The 27,952-nt window shown below is 32.5% G+C and overlaps 1 protein-coding gene across 2 annotated transcripts; it reads left to right on the top strand.

Moving 5' to 3' along the window:
• The first annotated feature begins 1,720 nt into the window (after window positions 1-1,720).
• Window positions 1,721-27,478, top strand: LOC131929787 (serine palmitoyltransferase 2). Of its 2 annotated transcripts, none has more exons than XM_059286166.1 (13): window positions 1,721-1,886; window positions 5,405-5,575; window positions 14,804-14,958; window positions 19,438-19,583; window positions 20,092-20,216; window positions 20,567-20,660; window positions 21,114-21,219; window positions 21,725-21,944; window positions 22,353-22,479; window positions 22,830-22,965; window positions 23,436-23,565; window positions 24,324-24,422; window positions 26,201-27,478. In XM_059286166.1, exons 1-13 carry the CDS (start codon window positions 1,740-1,742, stop codon window positions 26,207-26,209), a joined length of 1,665 nt encoding a protein of 554 aa, XP_059142149.1. In that variant the 5' UTR covers window positions 1,721-1,739; the 3' UTR covers window positions 26,210-27,478. The 2 variants fall into 2 exon arrangements, with proteins under 2 accessions (XP_059142149.1, XP_059142148.1); XM_059286165.1 differs by lacking the exon at window positions 14,804-14,958 and adding an exon at window positions 13,651-13,805.
• Window positions 27,479-27,952: the final 474 nt, after the last annotated feature.

Below are 27,952 nucleotides of genomic sequence, written 5' to 3'. Positions count from 1 at the left end.
CTTTCAACTGTGTAATTACTATAGCTTCCGGGTTATTCAGATACTGTTAATTTATTAATAATATAATGCATTTTTCAATATTCGTCCAGCCTAGACACATGATTATATAGATCTAGGATGGAGTAGGTTTATTGGTTTATTGTGTCCCACCACCATGTTATAAATAGTTATCCTTGAATGTTAAATTACATCGGTATAATAAATTCTAAAGTCCTTTAAAGCTGTGTTTGGTTGCTACATGGCAACCAAAAAAATGACGTCATCTTTTAAAATGTTGAATTAAAATTACATCTTTGGTTTTGTGTTTGATATAGAAATCTAGAATTAGAATATAATAGTGGGGAATTGTAATCTTAGAAAATTTAAGTCAGACATTAAAATGTTTTAAATTTTCGACATCCACGCGGAGAGGGAAAGGTAGGGGTCCGAAAAAAAAAAATCGACATTTTTGGATTAGCTTAGTTAGGGGTAGGTAGGGTTGCCAGATACCTTTTCCGAAAATACTGGACACCTTTCCATCCTTCCCTTCACAGGTATGCCGCAAAGCAGAAGAAGGGGGGGGGGGGGTAAACAGAGTATTATTCATATACTTGTCCAGTATTTATATTTATTTTATCCTGGACAGTCTGCTCAAATACTGGACTGTCCAGTTCAAAACTGGACACCTGGCAACCCTAGGGGTAGGGGAGAGCCGAGTATATGTGGTATGGGCAGTATGGGTGTGTTCTAAGTTCTAATCTAACCCCTCCCCTCCTAAAACACCACACTGCTGACCTAAACATGTAAACTGATATTTTTTTTTCAAATAGCCCGGGGTAAATAACCATCCACTATTTACAAGGTTACTAATATTAATACTGGGAAGAACGCGATTAAAAAAAAAAGTCATGTTTTTTGAAATTACACGTTTGAAGTAATTTTGGAGAGGTTGGAGAGGATGTAGATGCCCACACGTAGAGGAGGCGAGAGGGGCGGGGGCAGTGATTGTTTGTCGCTGGAAAAAAAAGCAATGCTACAAGCTTTTATAAACTTTTATTTAACTTGATTTCATTGCGGTTCTTCGTCAAGGTCGAAACTTGTGATTAAAAATAAAATTGCAGCCACTTCGACGGAACCGTTTTATTTTCTAGATTAGGCAAGACCCGTTGGCAATGCAATGTGCAATGAACTTTGATGCTTATTTAATTAAATTTTCCGAGTATCTTGCATCTTCTCACAGTGATATCACCCGCTAAACAAACGGTAGGGCGCATATAACTGCTAAAGTGGGCGTACCGCCTTAACTTTTCCTAAAGCGAGTCCCGTAATTATCAGACTTGCTGAACTCAGGGACGTCTGACTCAAACCAGGGATTAGAACCCGAGATGTTCAGGCCTATATTGTTTATTTTGTTGGGCGTTATTCTTCAATGAAGCACTAGAGCTTTATATTTCGGCATTTTTCTAATATTTTTAAAGTGACAGTGTCCACCCTGTACACGGTTAGGTAAATGTTGATAAGTCAGATGGTGTTGGCCGAAAAAGTAATATTTAAGGTGAAAATTGTGAACACATAACTGAGTGTTTATTAGATATCTTAATAAAATAAGTCTAGACACTTTACAAATATTGGAGTTTTTTTTTCAATAATGCTTGTTGAATTTTCAAACTTTGGCATAGATCTATATACTCTGTTTTATTTTCGGCAACTTTGAATATTTTGATCTGGCAAATAGCTTCATATCATTGCATTCCTTCAAGATGGCTACAGAGTTGGGCGATACGCCTAAACCAAATGACCCCGTTGAACCAAACGGGAAAAAAAACTTACAGGTGTATGAAAGTAGCCACAAAAATGGGCTCACGAATGGAATAAAAGAACATGATAAAAAAAGAGCGCAAAATCATGTGAGTGTCGTTCTAGCTTTAGATCTAAATCTAAACTATTTTTAGTGGGCCATTTTTTAATGAGGGTGAATCAGGAATTTTTTTGGGGCAGCAATGTTACCATGTTACACAATAATAATATACTGATACTAGTGATACTGATTATTTTATAGATTTAATACTTTATAAATACACAAGTGAAGTGTGATTAGTAAGTTAGTGTGACACACCTGTTTTTCAATTTACTATTTTGATTTCTTGGGTTGATTTAATTTCAATGTTTTTTGTTTTTTAAAATAATAGTAGGCTTTTTGATGAGAATTACAGAATGATTTTTTTATTAAAAATGTATCAATAATAGCTTGCACACTAGTAAACTAAGCCAATTTAGCATATTTTAACTTTCTGTGCAAAGTCATTATTACTGAAAAAAATTCCAAAGTCAGGTCAGCCTGTGGCACCCTCCACTGAACATGACAGAAGGAAAAAAAAACTTGACCCGTGACCTTCATTAAAACAGAATTTGCTTTTGTTTTTTTTTCATTTTTAGTAAATATGTGCTTAATCTTACCCAATAAGTGATAAAAATTTGAAAATTAATTTTAATTACTGTTGTAAAGTGAGATAAACAGCTTAATAAACACGTGTTTTCTTGAGGGGGTGTGGCACATCCCGACATCGCATTGTTTGTAACTTTATATTTGTGTTTTATGACTATATTTGTTCACAATCAGCATGCTATGCTTTTAATTTTGATAAAGGGTAAGTATACCAAGTTACAAAACCTGAAATCTAACTAATAATTCATACTTTCAGTTTAAAAAAATAATGAAAACGATCATCAATGAAGAAAGCGTAAACATTCTATTTTTAGGTGTGACATAAAAAACAGTCATAAATCTAGCCGAATGATTGGATTCTTGCGCGTCACACATTTTCCCGCGCTTCGTGTTCACCAAAAAAGATTATAATAAAATGGCATTATTATTCTTACAGAGCATATCTCATGCCTACCATAAATTATTACCAGTTTATTGTAACGTGTGTAAAATTAATGCTTTCAAGTAAAAAATAGCAATAGTCTGGTTAAAAATACCTGCGGTATTTTATAGTTATTTGATTCGAAAGATAAGAATTATATAGAGCTACTTTCACTAAGGCGCCGCTTGCGAGACAAACATAGAAATTAGGCCAAAAGTAGATCCGACAATTCTTAAATAACAGACTTAAATAGAAACGGATAGTTCCGATTTCTTAAATTAACGATGGCTTCGTAATCATTAGTTTTATTGCTCTACCCATTAGTGAAAGCGAAACTGGTCGCCATTTTTGGTAAGCGCATGAGCCGTGAGATGGCTTCAAAACAACAAACCCGGAAGCTGTGAATTCGAACGGCCTAATAATAGGTATTAATACTTAATAGGCCTACCTCACTTGTTTATTTAAAATTTAAGTTTATTATGAATGAATCAATTTTAATTTTTAAAAGCTATGGCGCTATGGTATTGTTAATGTTAAGAATGTTTTGTTCTGTTATGAAGTGTTCCAAATATCAAATACATTTTCAATAGGCCTAGATCCTAACTAATCCCTTTACGCCCTTTAGCCTAATAAATTTAAAGTACTAATGTTTGAATTTATTCATAGTTTGAATGTTTGCTATTTTCATTTCAGTCTTAAGGTTTTAAGTGTTTCTTTTCTTTAATTGGTGATTTGATGATTAAATCATTTTTTTTTACTTCTCTTTAATCTAACACCCACTTCCAACATATTTTCACTGTCACTATAAGTCATCATGTAAAAAATTTCCAAAATTACTCTGCTTTTTAAGATGTTTAGCCATAATTTTGATGAAGATCAATGTTTTCATCATATTTATTTGAAGAGAGATGAAATTCATTACCCTCCCCTTTATAATGTCTCAGAAATAAATCAGCCACTCCACCCCTTTGGTAGTGATGTCATTTTGGATGATAATTCAAATCGTCCCTTTGAATCCTGGTCAGAATGTCCCGTTTCCCGTCCCCCCTCCCCCCCTTGACCTCAACTCAGGCAGGTCCGGAATTTATGACATGTAACCCTAATGTCAGGAAGAGAATGGGGGAAAATGTTTTGACGTTTATGGAAAACCTCTCTTCTGCCATGTTCAATCAAAAGAACGAAAATTACGTGTTAGTAGATGTGTACCTTGTTCAAAACAAATGATCATAGCTATTGCAAGCCTGAGGCATGCTAAACAACCTCAACACATCATCCTTGCTAAAAAGTCTTGCCAACAAATGTCTGCCCACAACAAACAGGCCCCAGTAAATTGACTTCTAACAAAGTTACTTCTGACTAATGGCTCAAACCCAATGACGTAACAAAAATAGCTTGCTAAAAAAAAGCCCAAGATAAATTGGGTGTAGGCAAACTTAGGCAAAGCAGTACATTTCATTACATGGCTATCGCGCTATCAGTTATGAAAAAATGAGCACACATTTAGCAATGTTGTTTTTCTTGGACTTAAATTGAAAGATTATGTTTACTGTTTGTCATAATACACAGCTTTTTATTATCAAATGTCAGTTTTAATGTGACATAACTAATTCAGAAATGTAATGTGTTTAAAATAGGTATTCTTAATGTTAATATTTTTTTAATAAGTGGCTCTTGAAGGGCTCACCCACGCGCAGCTTCCGTACATCTTAATCACAAGCTTCTTCCCGAGCTTAATGGGCAGTTGAGGTTTATATATAAGATTTTAGAGAAGAACATCTCAAGACAGCAAGATTGCACCTATATTTATATAATTACATGGGATAGCATGGCCTATTGGTAGAGCGCTAGATTGCTAACTCGAAAGTTTTGAGTTTGAATCTTGGTTCAAGTCAGCAGAACATCCACCCAGTACCAATAGGTACCTAACTCAATGTTAGGGAAAGTAAAGGCGGCTGGGTATAGTGCTGGCAACACTATTCCTTCATATACTGAGGTAACAAAACTATTGAACTCTACTTCACTCGCCTCATTGACCGTCATGTTTTTAAGCTTCTATCCTTTGAAGCTAATGTTGCATAGCTCAGCACCACTCAGCATGATTTTAAATATTTATATGTGGAGTGGTAAGCTTTAACAGCTGATTCCAGTAACCTAAGCAACAGCAGTACTTAGAAATAGATATTTATGGTTGATAAATACGCACTGACACTGCTGTTGAGTCTTTATAATTGTCATTCGTAAACGAATCATGCTATTTTAATATTTTTTTACCCCTCCAGTCCACACTTCTGACACCATAAACAACCAGAGCCCTCTTTATATATTATCCAGGATCACATGATTTCATTATAAGTTAACAATTTTAAAATCATTTTTGTTTTTATAAAAAATAGTGAAATTGTATGCTATTTCACACTTTTTGAACATTCTTCCATGTTCCATGAAGTCAGGACTTCATTTATGGTCCACCACAAAAAATGTGATTCTGATGGATACTTAAATGTCATTAAAACTTACAATTTCTAAGTATATTTATAAGTATAAAATTTCTATTGTAGGTCTCAAAATGGCAAGATGATTTTTATGAGTCTTTTGAAGAGACCCCACTGCTGGTTGCCATTCTGACATATTTGGGCTATGCACTCCTTGTTGTCATTGGGCAGATTCGTGATCTGATGAGAGCGTATGGAATTGAGAAAGACAAAAGCTGCACAGAACCAAAGCTTGAGGTATGTAATCATTTTTCTTACCATTACTTATTGTGCAGGTTTAAAAATAGCAATGTTAGAAATTGAAGTGATTTTTAAAATGTATCATTGTTGCTTGGTTTCAGTTGAAAGCTAATTCATTTAGAAGACATTTAATTTTTCTGCCTCTGCAGAGGTAACAGTGGGAGCAGTTTGCACTGTATATGTACCTAAATTACATCAGATGTGTTGGTTATTATAAAATGAAATCAAATTTTGGAATAGAGTTCATAGCTCATTCACATCACTAATATGAACCCTATGGTACAAATGTTTATGTTGTATGACTTAGTTAACACCTAAATTTGTTACTAGTTTTTGTTTTGTCTGAATGTGATAATATGGCCAACATTTGCTTTAAACAAAATGTGCGGGCATTTTCAGCTTTTTTATTATTAGCTTGCCTAAGCTCCCTGCTGCCTGCCTGTGTTGAGCCTTGCAACAGTGAGAATCTTATACATCTTTAGGAGACTTGGCAGGAGCAAGAACTCTTCTCTCTGACTTATCTTTCTTTCAGTGCAATCTTCTTAGAGTTGTGTGTTCTTCTTGTGTAATTCAAGGAAGTTAAGTACACAAGGGTTGATAATGACATGCATTTCCAGTGCATAATAAGTTTTGGCAGGTGTTTTTTTTTTAAGCAAATGTCCTTCTTTTGATCATTTCAGATACGTCTTAACTACTTCTATTCTTATGAATATTACTTTACTCAAGAATTTCATAGCTGTGTTGTTAATTTATTGTTCAATTGTAATACCTGCTTATAGGTGTTCTGTTGCAAATGTTTTTGTGGTGTTTTTTTTTCTTCCTTGTTTATTACCCTTTACTAATTTGCATTTATCTCCCATGTAAAAGTACTCTTCATTATTTCCCATCGTTTATATCTATGATATGAAAAGTTTATGTTGACATGTATGAACCAGATAACAAGACCCAATTAAATGTATGCTACATCACATTTACTCTTTTCCCTCCCTATATATGAATATAGCATATTATATTATAAATATAAGTTCATACAGTAAAATATAAATAAAAAATATGATAAACAAATATAAGCAAATTAGCATTATAATTAACCAGTCCGGCAGCAAAAAAAATGTTAAAAAAACATTGCCATTAGAGAAAATAAAGAAAGCCTACAAAGAAAATGTCAGTTGGTAGGACAACATTTTTGCAATTAGAGAAAATGCCTCAGCTGATTCATTCACACAAGGTGTCGCACTAAATTGAATTTTGTAAAACCATCTCCTAAAAAAATGTTATGCTCTGTTTCATTGTTTTTGGTCATTGTAAATTTTTCCCTTCATTTTCTTTGGAAAAAAAAGTAATAAAATAAATTAAGTATATTTTTGTGAAATAAATTAAGCAACATCCCATAACTTAATCCTATAATTAGACTATAAATGTTAATTATTAAATGATCTTAAACAAAGGTTATATTCCATTCTTAGTGTAAAAAAAATACAAGTTACTTTTTTTAAACCGATAATTGACTATTAAAAATCAAATTGCAGATAAAGAATATTTGTACTCTAAAGAACAGGTAATCCTTCTTACACACATTTTCAAATGTTATGTTTTTTAGTTGTGTTATAATTTATAGAAAGCAAGTTTGATTAAACTGTTGCCTATCAGGGTTTGTCAAACTTGTGTGGTACTTATCTTCTACAAAATAAATGAAGGAACCAGGCTATATTGCACTATATGTATAATTTTTAAAAATTGATGGGCCCTGGCAGTTTGTACAATCTTGTAAATTTCAGATTCTGGACAGGTCTTGGTTGGTCAGTGGAAACTGAATTATTTAAGCCTTTCCCCACTTAACTATTCTCTTCTGTTGTGTGTAAGTAAAGCTATCTGGCGGTCTCACACAGATCATTTAACTGCTACGCTTAGTTAATCTTGTCTTACACTAACTACATAATCATCAACTTTCAAGTCACTTGATGACTTTTCTTTTTGTAGTCATTTGTAAGATGATTATAGTGGCATATCTCAAACTGGTTTTGTTTGTGAACTCTACTTCTACTGCTCTTTGATAATTAATGCTCTGAAAATGTACTGTGCTTGTACATTGGAAAAGATGTGTTATCACTGTATGTTTATTGACCTGTTTCTTGTATAAGGCGCCAACCTTATGGGTTTGCTTTGTGTATACATAACTGTGTAAAGGTCTGTCTATCACAGTTTCATTTGTTACGATACTTATCAAACATGTAATTTAAAACTTAAATAAGGTTGAAATAACAGAAAATAACAGAAATATAAATTATAAAGTATAATCAAACTAATGAAGGTAAACATGGTAAATTGTTCACCAAACAGTAGAAGGGCATGTGTGTGCTCAGTTTTATTCCTAAAAAATGAAATTTAAAATACTTTTTGTGCATTATCCTTTTAAATTGAAAAAAAGCCACAAATATCAAATAAAGTAGTGTAGTAGTAATTTTATTTATACAATGCATTGTTTGGTGATTTTTTTTTTTATATTTGCTACAAAAATTAATACTTTTCCCTGTAATAATTAATAAAAAACAAACAAACACTGCTTCAATTTGTATTGGTAGAAGAAAATTAGATGTCAAGAGCAACTCTATCCTCACAGAAAGTTATTATAGGATGAGCTTGGCAAAAATGGCATACTAACATTTAACATGTATCAAAATTCTTAGGACAGCATTATGTTTGGAAACTTAAATTAATAAAATTAGTAAAAAAATAAATTAGGATAACCTAACCAAAAAGAAAAGATGGATAACTTAACAAAAACAAACGTAATTGCTGGTAGACTAAATGTTCAGGACATTTATCAACTTAAATTAAGTAATTTTGTAATGGAGGGTGACGCTCTCCAATTATAAAAAAATCAGCTCTATTTTTCAATTAAATCTTTCTGCAGTTTTATTTTCATTTGAAGGGCTTATTTTCAAATGAATTATTGTTTTAAAAATCACTCAAAGTAAAATATTATTCTTTTGTTTAATACAGTAATTTATTTTAAATATATTTGCAAAAATTAGTAATAATTGGTTCAGAAAAAACAACAAAATATATTATAAAAATTAGATAAATAAAAAATAAATATGTCCTTAAATCAATTGAATCGCACAAATAAATCCCCAAAAGTAGATAGAGAACAAAAATGCTTACACATCAATCTGTTTATATATTTTAGCCAAACAGGATATAACATCAACCCTTGTCTTTTGCTTTCTCTGCAATTTCACCTCTGTATGTTCGGCTGGTAATATCATGTGATCTGTAGCGTCTATTATAAGGTAAACATTCAAGCCCAGTCAACCATTGCAACCAATGTGTAGTGATGTGTAACATGTAGGTTATCTTCAGCAAGTCTTTTACTTCATTCAGGGATTCCTGACTTGTAACATTTCTATGTCTGAACTGGATTTTTTTTTCACATAGGTTGTCAAGAGACATTCCTACATCCCCCCCCCCCCCCCCCTCACTCCATAATCTTCACCTGTATTTATACCAGATTGAATTATAAAAATATGTGGCTAACTTCATTTATATTTTAATATAACATTTTTCAGATTCCAACCATTTTTTCAGCCTACCCATGTACTAATGATCTATTTAGACCAAAGCCTTATGTTTATATTATTATTTATACCAATAATTATTTGTATTTATTTTAGCTAGCCCCAGAGTGTTTACTCTCTCAAACCTCAGCATGGTTTTCTCCCCTTTGTTTATTTTGACAACTGTGTTGCTTACTTAACTTTCTTATGTTGGGTACTTTTTACTTTGGTCTTTTCCTTTGTACTTTGCTTGCAGATTGGAAGGTTTAATTATGATTGCTTTGCATGCTGCTTAAAACTAACACTAAGAGCAGAATATTTTTTTTCCTTTCATTTTTGCTTTAAAAGAGAATTTTAGTTTGGTATCTATATTATGGTCACACTGCTTTCTCCCTTAATAGGTGTTTAAGTTGTACTGCAAGTTGTACTGTCCTTTGAGCATACAAATCACTTGTTCACTTTCTTGTTACATTGTTCTGTATCTACCAGTTAGATACTATATTGGAAATTCAAATACTTTTTTTCATAGACTCTTCCCTATATTTGAGGACATTCAACCAAAGCTCATTCTGTTTATATGGTAGCTCTTACTCTTTGAAAAACAAACTTTCAGCTAGTTTAACCAGTAGTGTGGGGCTAAGGAATATTCTTTATACTGTCAAGTGTGCGGTTTTGAAAACAATCCATCATTATATTAGTCATTTTTTGTAGGAGGTGAACATTTAGTTTATCACAAAATGTAACACAGAAGTAGCCTTTTCTATGTAAATCAATTTGTCAATAGTTTTTTTTTATTAAATTATAGTTAAAACTCTGTGTACATTTTAAACTCCTGGTACTTTTAAAAATATATTATACCATAGCAAAACCTAATTTTTAGATCTTATATACATTTTTACTTCTTATATAATTTAGTTTTTATACATTTTAACATTAGAAAACCTAATTTTAACTTCTTGAATACATTTTTTTCTCCTCATTATAACATAGTAAAATCTAATTTTTACTTCTTGATTAATTTTTGTTTTTTCCTCATTTTAACATACATAGTCAAACCTAATTTTAGTTCTTCAATTAATTTTTTCCCTCATTATAACATAGTAAAACATAATTTTTATTTCTTGAATAAATTTTGTTTTTTCCTCTTTATAACATAAATGTAAAAGCTAATTTTTACTTGTTATATACATTTTGTTTTTTCTACATTGTAACATAGTAAAAACCTCTTTTTTACTTCTTGTATAAATTTAGTTTTTCTAGATTATAACATAGTAAAATCCTTTTTAATATACATTATAAGCTGCTACTAGAGCTGTTAAGCTTTGCTTAAGTTACAATTAATCCAACCCTATGTAAACTATTTTTTCAAAGAAGTTTCAACTATGTAAGCATCCTTTTTTTTCTGTTCTTTTTCAAGTCTAAATAATCAACAGGTTGAAAGACTATTTATTATCTTAACAATCCTTATTTGTAAATTACAAATATATCAAGGGCTCTACTTTATTGAGTAATTCAATTTCTAAGTTTAAAAATTAATTAAACTATTTTTTTCAGCCACAGCTGAGGCTTGTGGTAGAAGACTTAATCACCCCGGCATAATTAAGATGGAACCAGCCGTTTATCCAGCACCTTTATATTTATGTTTTAGCTTGCTTATCAATAAGGCTTGAACCCCAGTAAAGTCCAGGGTATTTGAATGTTTATACTACACATTCACTGAACACACATTGGTTTTGGTGATTTGATCAGCAGCATTTCATGTTCCAATGCTGCTTTGGGATAATGTGAAAGTTTTGCTGTTGATCTTGTTTTAGAATAATTCTTTATAATCAGCTAACATATTTTGCTTGGCGTGAATGTATCATTTTTTTGCGGTTGTATGTTGAAATTGTTGGAAATTGAAAAAGACACACTAAAAAAACCTTCTTAACCATGGCAAAAAAGCAATTTAAAAATCCGACCTGAGATATAATACATATACTAGTATCTTAGTTTATTGTAAAACATTTAGTGAAATGTATACATACATATTAAATTTCATCATTTTTGCAGGGGTTCTTAACCTTTTTGAAGATACCGAACCCCACCAGTTTCAAATGGGCATTCATCAAACCCTTCTTAACAGTTCTATGGTCTGAATTGACAAAATCCAATAGCGAATCATATGAAATAGGTGTTTTGGCCCCCTGCCAAACCCCTCAGGTTGGATCTAACCCAGGTTAAGAACCACTGGTCTAAAGATAGATGTTACCTATGGCCAGTGTGACTCCTCATATTACCCTGGCTCAAGCTGTTGCCATGAGTTCAACATAGTGGCTGCAAAAATTATCAGGTTTTTTCAAACAAGATTGATGATAACACATTTACATAGATTCCTACAAATAAACTCAGAAGAATGACTATATGTCATTTTAAAATTTTTACTCAGCTGTTATTAGTGTCCATGTGCTTCCATCATGCTCAGAACAGATGCTAGTTTTTTTTTTGTAGTGGTCTTAAAGTTTTTAAAAACTTTCAGTGCTCTCTTAATAATTGCATATAACTAACCAATTTTAGATGTTGTTTTGTGTGCGCTGGTATTGGCTAGGCTTTATGGACGTTTTTGTGTGTGCTGGTATTGGCAAGGCTGTATGGAAGGGTTTTTTTTTGTGTGCGCTGGTATTGGCAAGGCTGTATGGAAGGTTTTTTTTTGTGTGCGCTGGTATTGGCAAGGCTGTATGGAAGGGTTTTTTTTTGTGTGCGCTGGTATTGGCAAGGCTGTATGGAAGGGTTTTTTTTTGTGTGCGCTGGTATTGGCAAGGCTGTATGGAAGGGTTTTTTTTTGTGTGCGCTGGTATTGGCAAGGCTGTATGGAAGGGTTTTTTTTTGTGTGCGCTGGTATTGGCAAGGCTGTATGGAAGGGTTTTTTTTTGTGTGCGCTGGTATTGGCAAGGCTGTAAAGAGTTGTTTTTTTTTTGTGCGCTGGTATTGGCAAGGCTGTAAGGAGTTGTTTTTTTTTTGTGCGCTGGTATTGGCAAGGCTGTATGGAGTTGTTTTTTTTTTTTGTGCGCTGGTATTGGCAAGGCTGTAAGGAGTTGTTTTTTTTTTTTTTGTGCGCTGGTATTGGCAAGGCTGTATGGATTTTTGTGTGTGCGCTGGTATTGGCAAGGCTGTATGTAGTTATTTTATGCGTGCTGGTATTGGCAAGGCTATATGGGAGTTGTTTTGTGTGCTAGTAAAGCCATCATATCCCTAATACCAATAGGAGCAATACTGAATTTCTCTGCCAGTGAAACAAAGTACAAGATTTTTTCTACCGGAGTAGTAATTGGGTTTGTATAAGTAAAGCTCCCTTTTCAAACCTGACAGTCCATGGGGCAAGTGAAGTAGAGTTCATCTGTTTCTGTGACCTCGGCATATGAAGGGATATTATGGTCAGCACTATGCCCAGCCGCCTTTACTTTCCCTAATGTGAGTTTGGTACCTATCAGAGCTGGGTGGACTCAGGGACTAGAACCTGGATTTAACCTCAAGACTTAAGGGTAAGCAGTCTACAGCTAGGTCACACCATCCTATAATTATTATGGAACTGCTGCATGATATTAGAAGGCCTTCTGAAATGTTGCTGATGTGAATTTAATTATTACCTCAGAGGGATTTGTTAGGCACACTTGACAGTTTAAAGAAAACAATATTTGTTTTATTAGTGCATCTGCTGGCATTTATTTAGCCACATGTATGATAGCAAAGGGTCCTTTTATAATTATAAACTATTCTGAATGAATGTGCGGGGGTCTTTTCATTATAATCTATTTATTTAGCCTTATGTATACCATTTATAAGCATGGAGTCATGTCGACACCCTCATCATAGATTGCTGACACTGCCTCATTGATTAATATCAAAAGAAATGTATTCCTGATTTATGTGCAACTGTTCCTGCTAATTGAAATTCCTCCCTCACAATTATGAACTGGGTTGCTTGTAAATCTTTTTTATATTATGCAGTTCTTTGATGACATATTTAAACAAAATTATGTTCAGAAGATGGTTTTGATAAAAAACTCATTACATTACTTCATTTTGAAAGTAATATCTTTGCTTTGTGAGCCTGTCTTTCTCTTCCTTGAACTATGAAGAAGTTTATAAGTAAACTTCATGAAAAACACTGAAGTATAAAAAAAAAATCCATGAGCAATAAACTTTCCCACCTTATTTTTTATATAGGGATTGACATATGGAGTTGGGAAAGCTTAAGCAGTTTGATAATTTTTCCTCCTACGTTGTTGATTGTGAACGTTTTGTTTTGTAAAAATAAATGCTTCAGTGTTTTTCATTAGCTGTAACTAAAAACAACCCTTTTTAACAAATTTAATGTGAGTCTTATTCAATGTTTGATTATTATTTTGGATAACTTGTCTTCTCTTCAACATAGTCCTCATGAGTGAATGAAGACACTGGAATAATAATAGCCAATGTTTTTTTCTAGAATGTGCTGTTTGTTGCATTTTTCATATCCGCTTTTCCTTCCTTCAGGGTTTTGTCCCCTTGTATCAGAGTTGGGAAAGCTTTTACACACGAAATGTTTACAGGCGAATTCGTGACTGCTGGAACCGCGTGGTTGCCAGCGAGCCTGGCACACGCATCACAATCCTGGATCGTCACTCGTGCGACCATGGATGGACGTTTGAGTATGTAATCTGGCCTCTGATCCCTCGACCCCCCTTACATCCTTATACATACACAAAGTCACCACACAACTTTCCTACAATAAAGTTTGAAGAGGACAATCGTAGATATTTTTTTGCACTACTGCTAGCTAGTTTCTGGTTTCCTTGCTAATGACAGCTATTTCTAGTCTTTAACCTGCACACTTTTAAAGCTTGAGATATATAAATATATATATACGCAGGATATAACGGTAGCTTACAAAGGTTGCCATTTTTCCACTTTTGTTTTTTGCATTTTGTTTTATTTATTTTTTTGTTTTACACAGTTTGCAAGGGTTGGCTTGTTGTTTTTGTTGATGATTATTATTGATGTTTAATATTGTTAACAAGAGTATTAACTGCATGAAAACCCCAGCATCCAGTCATTTAGGTCTAACTGGTCTTCTAATTGCATATATTTTTTTCAACAATCTGTCCAAGTGCTTGTGGGAGACAAAACCCTACTTAACCCTGCTAAAATTACTTCCAGTCAAAGTGGCTAGGCTATGTAGAGCTTGCGCTTTCTTGCATCTCTCCCTTACTGCAAGATCTATGCTAATAAATATATTTTAATACTTTTTTTGAATTATCTTAGAATACTGCTGCAATAATTTTCTTATGTATAAAAACATTAGACAAATGTTTGTAAAATATATATATGTACGCTAGAAATGCATACACATATATACAAACACACCCTTGTTTTCTTGTTCATGTTTGTACGTTAATAAAAGCATGTTCATAGTTCAATTTCATTTTTATGTTTGTAAATTTGGTGTTTGTTATGTTGTGTTTAAATTCTTTTTGTCGACATCCATTTATCTTATGACCAGTTTTTTCCAGATGAAGTTCAGTAAATGAGAGCATTTTTGGTGTCAGCTTCCAAAAATAAAGAAAGGGGTTTTTCAAAATGTCACTGTACACAGTTACACAAATTGTTTTTTTTTGCTTCTTATCCCCCCACCCCCTTACACATGCAGGGCTTTGTGCCGCTATTCTTGAGCTGGGAGAGCTTTTATACAAGAAACTTGTATAGACGCGCCCGCGACTGTTGGAACCGCCCCATTTCTAGCTGTGCTGGGGGTCGCATCGATGTCATGGAGAGAGTTTCTCCTGACTTTGGATGGAACTTTGAGTATGTATGACCAATGCTGCGCAGCAAACCTCTTTTTCCCAAAACCCCTCAGTTATCTAGAACATCACTGTTACTTTCAAATCACAAATTTAAGGCCAACTCACAGGACAAATATATTTTCACTGTCATATTGCTTTTAAGTAGAATTAGTTATCATTGATTACTTTAAAGGAGTGAAGGCTATGATGAAAAAGAGGCTGTTTTTTTTTTTTAACATTAGAAAATTCATCATACACCAGATCAATCTTTTATATCTCTTAAAAAAATGTTCACATAAAAAAAGTTATTCAATTTTATTGAATTTTTCATTTGTTCAGTATAAAATTTATAAAATATTTTATACTTATTAATACTATGTTAATTTTCTTTTAGATTAATATATTTTGGATAAAAAAAGTGTTAAAAGGTTCATTACTTACTATAAGATGATTTGTATAGGACCAAATTGTTGTAGTGATGTTAATATCACACTAAAATGAAGTAAAAAGACAGCCTGCATTTCATCAAGCTCACAAATTTCTGCATTGTGTTAATGCTTTGCCTTTTCCATGTTTTAAAGCAAAAGTCGCTTTTTAAAACTAAATATAAATTTAAAAAGTTATTATATGCTTTAAAATCTTTCTTTACCTACATTAGTTGGAAAACTAGTGTGGAGTTCCAGACTTATTGGATGCCTTTCAAGTGAAAATATAAAAATAGCACTGTTTGAGTTCAAGAACAAAATAGTTTTAAAAATGTTAATGAGTATATTAAATATTTTTATGAAAAAATTACTACCCAATGTATTTACAATTATTTACAGTCTTTATAATTTATAAACTGTTTGAAATTCATGTTTTTATTGCAAGTTCTTTTTTAAAAGTTTGATAATGCTGACCTTTGTCAAAAAGTGCTTATTCCATTGAATTTAAAATTTTACAATTGAAAGCAATTTCACAAATAAAAGTAATTTTTTACAAATAAAAGTAATTTTATAATTATAAAGTTGATCAAAGTACAAGGGGAATAATTTTGGCCAAGATAACAGAGCTCCAGGTTGAAGAATCAAAAATCATGTTTTTACAACTCCTGAGAATTGAGATAGAATGTCATTATAGTAAACAAACTGGGTATAGTTACTGACAAACATGACTGCCTTAGCTACTGCTTTATGTGATGGATATCATAGATCAAGTTTTTAAAAATTATTCCAAATTCATTAAACATTTTTTCTGATAGGTTATTTCAAGTAGTATATTAATTATGAAATTGTATAATTTATATAATCAAGAAAAACATTTTGGCAGTGATTTAAATGAATCACGGGTGGCTTATAAGGTGTATACCTAATGAACTAGATAAATCTGTATCTGAGTTTTGTAAATGTTTCTTAATTGGGTTTGAATGTGGTTAAGCATGCTTTTATTTAGTTACAAATATATATCAAGTGAGTGTAGCATCAATACTACATAATTTTTATATAAGAATTTTTTTCTTTTGAATCATTTTTCATAAATATTTTTTTTTCTTCTGAGCTCAAAAATTTTGTAAGAAGTTTTAAAATTTTATTAACTCATAAAATACTGAGGGAGATTTGGTTTATTTTTTAAAATGTTGATCATTATATGCATGATCGGCTAAAGTCTTTGTTACACTTTGGTATTGTTTTTTTTTCTATCAATCAAATTAATTGCAGGGTACTAGTAGTTAAGATGGGAAGGAATTCATCACAGTTTAATTTTTTAAAATATTTTTTTTACAAAATCCATTTTGATAAAAATAGAAAAAGTGTAAAGCTTTAGTTTACTGACCATTTATTTTATAGCTATGTGATGTACTGTTGTACTTAAATAAAAACTTAGTAGACCCTCTTCAATGACAATTTCTTCCTTGTTAAGTAATTTTAATATATACATTTAAATGGGGGAAATTAAAGAAAGCTCTCTTTTCTTAAGGCTAAAATTGTTTAAAATACTGTTTTTATTTATTCTTAATTCGGTGTTTAGAAAATCCTAAATTTTAAGCCAAATGTTTAGTTAATGTTGAAGTAGCACACCTTGTGTGTTTTAACTTGCACCATTCCTCTCACAGTGATAGAATTATTATTAGTCATTCTTGAGTTTTTAGATAAGAATTGCATGATCATTCATGTAGTGTGTTGTCATTTGAGAAGGGTCTACTATTAATATACTTCATATATATCTATATATCAGGAGAACTGCCATATTGTACAAGCCATGAGATATAACTAAAGTATATCACCTTACAAAAATCATGCTAGCAATGTTTACAAAATAATACAAAAATAGTAAATGTGTCATAATTCTAAATCACTATTATTCTTTTTTTTAAATTCTGGTTTTTTCTTTTATGTCTCATTGTTTAATTTATAGTTGACCGACTTTATTTTGTGTGTGAGTGTGCCTGCACCTTAACAAAACATTGAAAAATACAATTTTTTTTTTGCTGTGCTTCCATTTAGCTTTTCATTAATCATTTGCACAGCGAACAACAAACAAACAAACAACAAACCCCCATCCTATAGTATTACTATGTGTGTTATCACCCCGACTCATTGAATCTGTTCGTCAGTAACAGTAGTAATTTTGTTTTAATATGTTGAACAAACCCTTGGTCTTCATATTAACAGTAATTACACACTTGTTATTAACACAACCTTTTGTTTTGTTTTCTTGGAAGGTCGCCAACCAGTTTTTGTCCCCGAGTGGTTCTTTGAATTTGTTTTTATCAACATTGTATAGGGGTGATCAACAGCCTCAAGGGCTTGTTTTGTCATGTACTCTGTCAATGTTATATTTAGCGCTGATAAGCTGACTCAGTTTGAAGCCTACTTGACCCGTCTTGAATACTTTTTCTTTGTTTAATTTTAATCATTATTAGATAGATGTTTAAAATTAATTTAGTAGTTTTTTTAAATTAATAATTATAAAACAATTTTAGAAGTAGGAGTTTAAAGATGGTTGGCAAAGATGGTTCTGATCTTCAGTACAATAGCCTACCTATCTATGATAGTTCCCATTTGTAGTATAGTTCCGATCTATAGTATAGTTTCAATATTCAATACAGTTCAATATGATACACTGCCCATCTGCTGTGAATTTATAGTACAGTTCCCATCATAAAGTGCAGTTCCCATATATAGTACAATGCCATATATATTACAGCTATTTACAGCACCCGTCTGTAGTATCCTTATCAGCTGTATTGTAGTTACTTTTTATATAGTCCAGTTCCCATCTACAGCTCTTCTTCTTCTTTCTTCTTCGTTCTTAATTATTAGTGTTGAAGGGGATTGAGATTTATCTGCCAGTGGGTTTGAACTCGAGACTGTTCGAATGTATCAACCATGAGCTTTTTACCGACTCGACCACGCCTCCAACACAATTAAGCGTTACGTGTCAACTGGTTATGCGCCATTGAGGCCATTGACTCCGATTTCAGCCTGCTTTTCTTTTTGGATTTGCTTCCATAGCCTTTGTCCAACCAAGAACAAACTACAAGGCAGCAGTTGTTTAATTTTGGAGTTGTCTCTCCTAGAAGAGTGGCTGTCCCCAGCTAACGAGCCTCATCTGCCCGAGGGTTCGAACTCGAGACTTTTCGGTTTAGCAACCATGAGCTTTACCGACTCGACCACGCCGTCCCCTACCATCTACAGCTCAGTTCCCATATATTGAACAGTTCTGTCTGTAGTAATCTAGTTTACATTAAAGGTACACCTATTTCCTTTCTAAATTAACTTTCAGGTTAAGATATTCTCAGTTCTAACCTTCACTACCTAACCTACCTTCTGTAATTACTCTGGCCTCTACCTCGGTAGAAAAATCACTACTTTTACTAGTCAGGACCAAAACCTATGAGTTTCTAGTTAATGGCTTAGCAGTTGAGTTTAACTCAACTTGCATTGTGTCATAAGATTTAAGTTTAGGAAAAGAATAATTTTTTTTTAAACATATAATCTGCCGAATGTTTTAAAACATAATCTGTAGAATATATTAAAACATCTGCAGAATGTTTTAAAACCTATAATCTGCAAAATATTTTAAAGGTTAAATATGAGGCCACAGGTCATTGACCTGAGAATGTCTTGTTATTGTTTTGTAACACTGTTTTTGTTTCAGGAAGCTGTAAAACTTTGGTAATTCATAAAAATCAGTTACACTGACAGGCTGTTGATCACCTTTTATGTATCTACTAACTGTTCCATTTCACGTTTATCTTAACTATCTTTGTTTTAAAACAATAACTATTATCTAAACACCATTTTAATTATGTAAACCCTTTCCGGCTTAAAAAATATGAATGCATAAATAGTTCCATTTTTTAAAACATAAAAAATATTTGGAGATTTCGAGTCACTTTAAATAACAAGGGTAACAAAGAAACTTAATTATCTTTCCCTATATTGAAATACAGCTGTTGATTTTGACATGCCAGTTTTTTTTATACAGCTTCTTACTGTATCCTACTTCTAATTGCCAGATTGACTGGGAAGAAATTAAATGTGATGAATTTTGGCTCGTATAATTATTTGGGTTTTGCTGAAAACAATGGCCCCTGTGCTGATGCTGTACATGAAACTACAAACTCTTACGGTGTTGGGGTGTGTGCCAGTCGACAAGAAATGGGTATGCCAAATTTAAGGGCTGTTTTTTTTTTTCAGTTACAAACAGTCCTACTGAATCTAGTGAGGTAGAACAAGGAGAATAATTGAAACCTAATACCTGCTTGTTGATTTATACATATAGCAGATACAGTTTTGATTGAACAGTTTTTTTTGTTACATTAATTATACAGGTTTAACATTTTAGAACCTGGGTCCACATATTTCAGGGGATCAAAGTTTAATAAAAGCATGCTTGTTTAAATTATAGTTTTACAAAATATTTGAAATAAATCATTGATTTTCCATAAAACGCCCAGTTTCAGTAATAATGTAATCCGTAATTTAATTATGTAGAATGAGCAGTTGGGTAAAAAGAAATGTCCTAGTGTATTTGATTGCCTCTGATTATTTTTCAGGTTATTTTGATCCTTAAAGTCTGTTAAATTTTTTAAATGTTATTTGGACCTTTATAGACTGTTACTAATGTTCCAGTGTACTTGCACCTTTAAAATGTGTTGTCAATGTTTCAGGTTACTTGGATGTCCACCGTGAGCTGGATGAACTAGTGGCAGAGTATCTGGGCGTAGAGGCAGCCATCACAGTCCCCATGGGTTTTGCTACCAACTCTATGAACATGCCATCTCTAGTTAGCAAGGTGAGATTTTTATGTGGCTTAATTGGACATGTAGGTCTAATTGTTAAATGCAGAATTAATACATTCTCTGGAATTAAATTTTTATTTGTCAGCCATTAGTTTAGAAATTAAGAACCACATTTTGTCTCAAAATATATGAATTTCAAATTTAAAAGAATTGTGCTTGTAGGGAGACATTAGTGATGAATTAAATGCAATGGAAATGGTTTGTGATAACTTTTCTTGTTCAAAATTTTATCTTAAAATTTATCTCAATTAAATCCTATCAGAGATGCCTGGTAACTTTTGTAATTCAAACTTTTATCCTTATAGGGAAGCTTATAACATGGTTCAAACTCTAATCCTTATAGGGAAGCCTGATTCTCAGTGATGAACTCAACCACGCCTCCCTCATCCTGGGCTCAAGACTCTCTGGGGCACTCATTAGAACTTACAAACACAATGGTAAGTATCAGTTGAGTATCATAGTACCCAAGTGAATAGATGAAACACACTGTACACACATGTAAACCTTGTTAGGTTCTGACTTTTTGAGTATCACAGTGCCCAAGTGAATAGATGAAACACACTGTCACACTTATGTACAGCTCACTAGATTGTAATGTTTTCACTGAATTGTTCTCCTCGTTGCATTGCTGTTTATAATGGCTGTTGTTACATGCTAAAGTTAAACATTGAATTCTGAAACTTTAGATGGTTAGCTCCCCTGCTTATTTCAAAGCTGTTAAATTACATTTTGTATAATATATAGTTTAAGAAATTTTTTTTACTTTCCAAAAAAGGCTTTTGTTGATTAACACATTTTGAATAAGTTATTTTAAAAGCCTAAGTATCAAATTTAGCAGAAAAGTATTTAAAAAAAACAACAACCTGAGAGATATTTTGCCTGTTGTTTAGATATGGCTGATCTGGAGAGGAAACTTAGGGATGCTGTGTGTGAAGGCCAGCCAAGAACTCACAGGCCCTGGAAAAAAATTCTCATTGTTGTGGAAGGTGTTTACAGGTTTGTTGTGGGTTTTTTTTTTATAACTGAAGTGTGAAGTAAATTTACTAGTTTGTTGTGGGTTGTTTTATTTTTTTGTTAGTTTTAAAATGTTGAAGTAAATTTCACTTTTAACAAGTGCAAGTAGAGTTATTGTTTTAAGGTGGAAGAAATAATTTACACTAATTTACAAAAGAGATTCTTGATTATATAAAAAAAAAATTTTAAAAACATGTCACCTTAACAAAATTGTACAGTTAATAAAGATAGCAAATCAACTTCTTTCATAAAATATAAACTTGACACTGGGCATGTTTGTTAAGCTAGAGATATTTTATGCTATAGTGGAAGAATACCCTCAGTTCATCCAGTTCTGAGAATAGCGTACATGATTGACTCTGAGCAAAGATAGCTGAATTTTGTTCTGTCCATTTGCTTTCTTCATTTACCAGTCATGAAAAAAGACCATAAAACTTTAAGGGATAATAATTTGTCTACTGCATAATTTTAAAATTAATATTTTCAGCATGGAAGGCTCAATAGTTCGTTTACCTGATGTCCTGCGCCTAAAGAAAAAATACAAAGCCTATGTCTACTTAGACGAGGCACACAGTATTGGAGCTATGGGCCCTCATGGGAAAGGTGTTGTGGACTATTTTGGTCTTGACCCACATGATGTGGACATCATGATGGGAACATTTACAAAAAGTTTTGGATCTGCTGGAGGATATATTGGTGGTTCTAAGGTAGGGAAAATTTTAAAATGCTGTATAATTTTGATCATGACTGCTAGAAAGCATAGTCTGTCCTGCGATTTTAAGAAAATAGAACATATTAGGCAAAGTTGAATGTTAAAGGAAAAGTATTTCTAATAAAAAATGTGTAAACAAAACACTGAGATTTTTTTAGTGTCACAGAATTATGATTGGTTTCAAATACCAGCTGTCATGATTTCCTTTTTGGTCTCTTAAAGGGTAGGAACACATTATTGATGTAGGCTTATTCATATTTAAAAAAACATACTGTGGTTGATTCAAAATACTTATTCCTCTTAAAATTCAACTTTTATTGGTTAAAGTTATTCTTGCAAGATTTTTATTGTCTGAAAGCTGTTTTTCCTCCAAAGATTTAATGGTTGCTTGTACCATTTGCAGAGCCTCATCAACCACCTGCGATGCCACTCTCACAGTTTTATCTACTCCACTGCCATGTCACCACCTGTAGCCAAGCAGATCATTAGTTGTATGAGGATTATCATGGGAAAAGATGGGACTAAGGAAGGTAGGCTACTCTTGGTCTTTTTTAATAAAGGTTATCATTTTACAATCATTTAAAAAATAAAAATAAAAAGCAATGTATAAAAAAAAAGTAAAGTACTATTGCAGACCTTATAATGCATAAAGCCATAGGGAGTCTCTTTCTTTGACCTCAGTATTGAAGGGATTTTGGAGTCAGCATTATAACTGCTTAATTAAGAGCATGTGAATTACTACTTAACTTTAATTAGTTTATAGAAATACAATATAGTTTATGCTAGTCATTAGAAAACATAATTTTGTTATAATAAAGAAAAACAAGCCAGAAAATGTTTAGAATAAATTTTTTAAGACAGTTTTTGTGTGAACCAACAGGTATGAAGAGGATCAGACAACTGGCATGGAACACACGCTACTTCAGGAGACACCTACATAACAGGGGCTACATTATATATGGAAACAAGGACTCCCCTGTTGTCCCTCTACTTTTGTACATGCCCTCTAAAGTCGCGTAAGTTTGTTTGTACAACTTTTTCTATACGCTTTTTTACCCTACTCCAGCTATTGAACCATTAGCCCTTTCTATATTTTTATGTCTAAATATTTCTGTTTTTTTTTGAGATATAGACCTTCTGTATTCCAGTATATTAATTTTATAAAGCTTATACACACACACACCCACAAAATAAAACTGTAGAATTGGTAGCTTAGTCATACATTTGTGTTGAAAAGAGACAGTTTGTAAATCTCTTCCCCCCTTCCTTATATTTATAGGGGAAGAATTTTTACTTTAACATAGAGGAAAATATGCTGCCTAGATATCTAATTGTAGAATGGTTCTAATTTAGTCACAAGTCTTCAATTTTGCTGGATAAAATGTTTATTATTATTTGCTTAAAAGGGTACAACATTTCTAAATGCAACTATTACTTTAAAAAATCCAACTGAATGAAATAAAATTATATTTTTCTCTACCTCCAGCATGTTCAGTAGAGAAACACTGAGGAGAGGGATGGCCACTGTGGTCGTGGGGTTCCCTGCCACACCTCTTATAGAGACCAGAGCCAGGTTCTGCCTCTCTGCTGCACACACCAAGGAAATGCTAGATGAGGTACGTTAATAGTAGTTAACTTATTGCAATACCAACCTTATTTTCTGTTTCAAAAGAATCAACTCTCTAGATTACTAAAAAGTATTAAGTAACCAATATTTCCAGTCATAAACAGTTCTTCTTGGTTCTTAATTTTAGTGTTGGAAGGGATCCTCCTCCAACACAAATAAGGATACGTGTCAACTGGTTATGCGCCATTGAGGCCTGCTTTTCTTTTTGGATTTGCTTCCATAGCCTTTGTCCAACCAAGAACAAACTACAAGACAGCAGTTGTTTGATTTTGGAGTTGTCTCTCCTAGAAGAGGGGCTGTCCCCAGCTAACGAGCCTCATCTGCCCGAGGGTTCGAACTCGAGACTTTTTGGTTTAGCAAGCTTAAGCTTTACTGAATCGACCACGCCGACCCCTCATAAACAGTTGATTTCATTGGGTGAAATAAAAGTTTCCAATTATATCTCTCATGGTGGTCCATGATGTAGTCTGCACCACCCTTTACTTTCCCTAATGTGAATCAGGTACTTATCAGAGCTGGACTCTAACATGAGATGTGAACTCCTGAAGATTTGATTAGTGATAGCACAGCTGTCAGACCATAGAAAATACAGAATTTAAAAAAATCAGAATCAGCTTTACTTATTATATTTGAAGTTGTTTACTAACTCGCCATTGACAAACTAGTCAAGTGGGGTTCACTTTGAGGTAACATCTATAATTAATTTGTTAGAGCATCAAGATTTTCAATCATAATTTTCTGATCTAGGCTATTAAAATTATTGACGATGTTGGTGACCTGCTCAGATTGAGATACTCCAGTTTACCAGCCCCGGATTTCTCAGAGGATGGAATCCAGTTGATAGAGGTCAGGGACAGCTGTTTTTAAGTTTAATCTTTGGATAATCCTAGACCAACTATAGTTTTGTAGAGCTTGAATTATTTCACAAGTTTTTGAACAGTCTTTAGTCTAACATACATTATTTAGTCAGTTTCAGTGTTTTTTGTATAAAAATGGTCAGCTCTTTGCCAAGCTAATTTGACTTTTTAACACGTTTTTATTAACTCAGCTTCGCGTGGATGTGTTTGTTGTTAAAATTGACATCGAAAATTAGCCCACTTCTGATTGCTCTATAGATCTGAAATTTGGCATGCAGGTTACTTTCGCCTAACAATTTCAGATGCAATCATAAAAACTAGCAATTAGAGACCATAATTAGCTTAATTTAATTACGCCCAAAGGACCATAAAATTGAGGACATGATTTCTAAAGATACCGACAAGACTGGAGGCTTGTTGACACAGTTACTTTGGCCCCAATCGATGTGAGCGCGCTGGCCGTGATCGTATAGTGGTTAGTACTTCGCGTTGTGGCCGCGACAACCCAGGTTCGAATCCTGGTCGCTCAAGATTTTTTTAGTCCGTGTATTTATAAACACTTAGTCAATTCATACTTAATCAAGTCATTAGATAAAGTAGAAAATAAACTATATAAAAAACTTTTTAAAAACCACGTTTTTCATGTGTAGCAACGGACTAAAAAGGAGAAAATAAAATACTTAAAAAAAACTTTTTAAAAAAACACGTTTTTCTTGTGGACGAAAAAGTAGAAAATAAATTTTTCTTTTGTGCTTCCTCGAGCTGTGCAGATTCTTGTGATGACTGACAAAAAACGTGGGTACGTTCACCATCAAATTTCCCGACCCATCTGCCCGACCCACGTTTTTAACACGTTTTTATTAACTCAGCTTCGCGTGGATGTGTTTGTTGTTAAAATTGACATCGAAAATTAGCCCACTTCTGATTGCTCTATAGATCTGAAATTTGGCATGCAGGTTACTTTCGCCTAACAATTTCAGATGCAATCATAAAAACTAGCAATTAGAGACCGTAATTAGCTTAATTTAATTACGCCCAAAGGACCATAAAATTGAGGACATGATTTCTAAAGATACCGACAAGACTGGAGGCTTGTTGACACAGTTACTTCGGCCCCAATCGATGTGAGCGCGCTGGCCGTGATCGTATAGTGGTTAGTACTTCGCGTTGTGGCCGCGACAACCCAGGTTCGAATCCTGGTCGCTCAAGATTTTTTTAGTCCGTGTATTTATAAACACTTAGTCAATTCATACTTAATCAAGTCATTAGATAAAGTAGAAAATAAACTATATAAAAAACTTTTTTAAAAACCACGTTTTTCATGTGTAGCAACGGACTAAAAAGGAGAAAATAAAATACTTAAAAAAAACTTTTTAAAAAACCACGTTTTTCTTGTGGACTAAAAAGTAGAAAATAACTATTTACATACATTTGATGACAAAAAACGTGGGTCGGGCAGATGGGTCGGGAAATTTGATGGTGAACCTACCCACGTTTTTTGTCATCAAATGTATGTAAATAGTTATTTTCTACTTTTTAGTCCACAAGAAAAACGTGGTTTTTTAAAAAGTTTTTTTTAAGTATTTTATTTGTCAGTCATCACAAGAATCTGCACAGCTCGAGGAAGCACAAAAGAAAAATTTATTTTCTACTTTTTAGTCCACAAGAAAAACGTGTTTTTTTAAAAAGTTTTTTTTAAGTATTTTATCTTAGTCAGTTGTTAATGCATGTAATCATATAGAATATCTTTTTTTTATTTATTTCCAGGAGGCTTAGCAACTAAACTTTGCTCAGGATTTTGCTCAAGTTTAAAGTCAAATATGTTTTATGTGATGCTGAATTAAAAAAAAAATACATTGAAAAATTTGTTTAAAATACTCTTTTGAAAGATCTGTTAGGTATTACATTTTTTGTTTAAGTATTTTGGGTTTAATGTTGACAGTCACTGTTTTGAGATTGTTACCTTTTTAAAAAAAAAATCTATTTTGTATTGTGTAAGGTTGATGTGAAAGTTTGTACTCAGAAATTAAACTTCAAATCAAATTTCCTGTGGTAGTCCATGTAAACATTTTAGACTAGCTGATATAAGTGATAGTTTTAAAATCACATTATTTTATAATAGAAGTATATTTTGTAATACATACGTGTGTGAATATCTATTTTTTAATACACCATTCTCAAGGAATTTTATAAGGCTTTTCGTTGTTTTGTAAATTATCAAAATAAAACAAATATGTATACATAGCATAACTATCCAGGTTAAAGCCCATACCATTTATTTTTAAAGTTCTAAGATACCCTTGCATTAAATGAATATTTAGGAATTAAAAACTCATTTTTACAAAGCTTTTTACAAGTTGATCAATTTTTACATTCCTAAAGTAACTATTACATTTTATAACAGTAATTTTTTTTTTTAAAGAAAGAAAAAGTGTTTAAAAATCTTAAATAATGTCATATTAAAAAACTTGCAGTAATGTTTATAGTAGAATTGAGTTTGAACATTTTGCTATTATGTTTACATATTTATTACCATAATTTATTTCTTTTTTTACTTTTTTAAATTGAGTTGTACAACTAAATCATTTGAATATATTTATCTGCTTTGTTTACTATGCACTATAAAGTTATTTTATATTTCTAAAAACATACTTTTGCTTGTTGGTTTCCATAAAGGAGAAAGTTGTTACAATCTTACAATGGATGCAGCAGATAACAGGTTTTACAGTAAGATGCTGTGTGCAAGTGTATTAAAATCTAGTAGATGGTTCCCAGAAAGTGCAGTTTTCCATTGCGTATCTTTCCTGTGACCCCAGTATGATCCACCTACTACTAAACACAACAAACTGGCCATAACCTTTAAGTTTAGCAGCTTTAAATGTTATTTTTTTCAACTGATAAGGCAGGAATTATTTTTTTAATGGATCTTATTTGCAGCTACCACAGGTTGTCTTTCAGCTTTCTCTGTATGAAGTCCAAGCTAACAGCCTAGTCTAGCTAGGACAGATTTTATGGGTTCCAAAATAAAGCAATTTAAAAACTTAAGTGACGTGCACATTTATTTGTGAGAGAGTGATTGAATGATACTATATCTTTCATTTGATTCAACCTTTATTTTAAAGAGAGAGAATTGAAACAAATAGAAAATATCTCTAGTCTTTTAAATGTACTGAAAATATGAAAAAAAAAACGTTAATAAAAACATTGGTAGCTAAAATGTGTAAGATTTCATAAGCGACCATTGGTTGTAGTAATTTACTAAAGAGAGAAACATTTAAGTTATTATTTTCAGTGTATTTAAAAAGATGATAAAGCTTTTTTTTATACTTGATTTTATTAATTACAGATAGTAAATAAATATTTTTACATTTTTTGAATGAAATTTTAAAAAATTGAATGAAGTTGCTATCTATATACCGCAAATATATTTCCTTTAAAATCTGCATAGTTTGTTTTATTAAAAGTCTGCAGTTGGCTTTCACCTGTGAAATCATCAGTAATAGTTCACCGATTAGCTAT

The sequence above is a fragment of the Physella acuta genome, unplaced genomic scaffold, assembly GCF_028476545.2.
Source record: "Physella acuta isolate Inbredline_101_S28 unplaced genomic scaffold, ASM2847654v3 ptg001675l, whole genome shotgun sequence".
Taxonomy (NCBI): domain Eukaryota; kingdom Metazoa; phylum Mollusca; class Gastropoda; family Physidae; genus Physella; species Physella acuta.
The sequence above is the reverse complement of the archived record's forward strand: the minus strand, read 5'-3'. Positions and strand labels throughout refer to the sequence as shown.